The sequence below is a fragment of the Asparagus officinalis genome, unplaced genomic scaffold, assembly GCF_001876935.1.
Source record: "Asparagus officinalis unplaced genomic scaffold, Aspof.V1 AsparagusV1_Un326, whole genome shotgun sequence".
Classification (NCBI taxonomy): domain Eukaryota; kingdom Viridiplantae; phylum Streptophyta; class Magnoliopsida; order Asparagales; family Asparagaceae; genus Asparagus; species Asparagus officinalis.
Genome location: NW_017972591.1, coordinates 1 through 1,974, shown reverse-complemented (window position 1 = coordinate 1,974; position 1,974 = coordinate 1). Strand labels below are relative to the sequence as shown.

The window sequence follows — 1,974 nt, the reverse complement described above, 5'->3', positions numbered from 1 at the left end:
TGCAAAAATTGAGCAATTATTAATCCAATCATAAAAAATAAATTGAAAGATAAAAACAAATAATAATAAATTTTAAGTCTCATCAACCTGCAGAATCATCATTCTCTTCATTGTTAGTATTTGCACTTCTCCTGCGATTTTGTGCAAAATTCTCCTCTTCAAAGTTTTCTGAATCAGCGCTAAAATTTGCATCCATATTTTGATCTTGTGTTGGATTTTGAATATTCAAGTTCATGTCATGACAAGTACGGAGTTGTTCCCTTCTTAATGAATTTTCTGCAATTGCTTGAAGTCGCTTCCTAATTAATGACCTGGGTGCTAGAAATTGTGCCTTTTTGCTTTTGGAAGTGACTTCTTGAGTTTTCATTTTCCTGCTATGAAAAGGAATTTAAGTATTACACACTATGTATGAAACAAATATCAAAAGAGAAATGAATAAAAGAAGAAGATATCACGAAGGACAAGCATAACAATAAATACATAATACACTAATGTAGAAGCACTTGCTGCAATGTCAAAGCCACATCCAAAATATGAAGAAAAGAACATCATATGTCTAAAAAAGGAATAGTTATAGTGAAGATACAACTTAAATTTTATCTCAATAACACAATATCATTTGTGTTCTATTCTTTAATTAAAGCGTTCTAATTCTCTGCTTGAGTCTTTTTCCTCTTTTTTGAAGTTGAGACCGAATTTACAATAATTGGATCAATATCACTCCTTCTCAAATTGATATAATCATCTTCCAATGATGTTGATGCAATAGCCTGAGCATCAAATGATTCATCTTGCAAATAAGCTTCAACTCCATCGTCTGTTATCTCACAATCATCTGTATCTGGTGGCATATCATAGGAATCACGGGGTTGTGCTTTAAGAACTACATGCCAACCTTCATTGGCAATATCCTCAACATAAAAAACTTGTGATGCTTGGCCAGCAAGTATAAAGTGGTCATTCGTCTTTAGCAAGTGTCGGCAGTTAATACTGATAAATCCATATTTGTCTTCTTTCAAAGCGGTCCCTTTTCCTTTGCCGTGCACATCCCACCATTTACAACGAAATAGAACAACCTTTCTTCTACCAGGATACTCTAATTCGACAACTTCAACCAAAGCACCATAATAATCTATATCTCCACCATCACCAGCATCACCAACAACTGCAACCCCACTACTTTGAGTTGACAAACAATTATCTCGACTTTCTGTATGAAATCGATGTCCATTTATGACAAATCCAGTAAAACATTTAACAATCTTACTTGGACCACGAGATAGTGAAAGTAAGTCATCATCTTCTCGATAACTCTGATAAACCTAAACAAAACCAAAATATGATCAAGTCATGGAACATGTAATAAAATGAACCAATCAAGATATTTAAAAAATAAGGCAAGATATATACGTACTAGAGCTTGGAACCACTCGATAAAGTTCTTATCCCAATCTTTATCATCATAGTGATTTGTGGGTTCTCTCACGAATTCATTGTAGTCCCTACATTAAAATATCATAAATATGATTAACATTGATTAACTATAGTAAATTTATTAATAGAATCTTAAACTTTAGTGACTTACTCAATGTGTGGTTGCACTTCATCACAGTTCTTTAGAACATAAATATGAGCTTGCAACCACTCACGTTCATCAAGGTAGCGGGTGGTAGCAGCACCCAATGCGCGTCCACTATGTCTGAAAATAGATAGTTGTGCCTCATGACATTCTCTATTGCCATCTTCATAATTTCTTTCAAGGCGATTAAACTTTGTCTCGAAGCCTTTTAGATATCTTGAGCAAAAAGTCATGCATTCATCTGCTATATATCCTTCAGCAATTGACCCTTCTGGACGTGCCCTATTTCTGATATATGACTTATAAGTATAAAGCTAACGCTCTATTGGGTACATCCATCGAAATCGAACAGGCCCTCCAAGTATGGCTTCAGATGCTAAATGAACTACTAAATG

General features: G+C 34.3%; 1 protein-coding gene across 1 annotated transcript; it reads right to left on the bottom strand.

Moving 5' to 3' along the window:
• Positions 1–494: 494 nt before the first annotated feature.
• On the bottom strand, positions 495–1,812 carry LOC109827618. The gene is made up of 3 exons (XM_020394635.1): positions 1,586–1,812; positions 1,415–1,502; positions 495–1,322 (listed from the first exon to the last, which is right to left on the bottom strand). Exons 1-3 carry the CDS (start codon positions 1,810–1,812, stop codon positions 648–650), a joined length of 990 nt encoding a protein of 329 aa, XP_020250224.1. The 3' UTR covers positions 495–647.
• Positions 1,813–1,974: the final 162 nt, after the last annotated feature.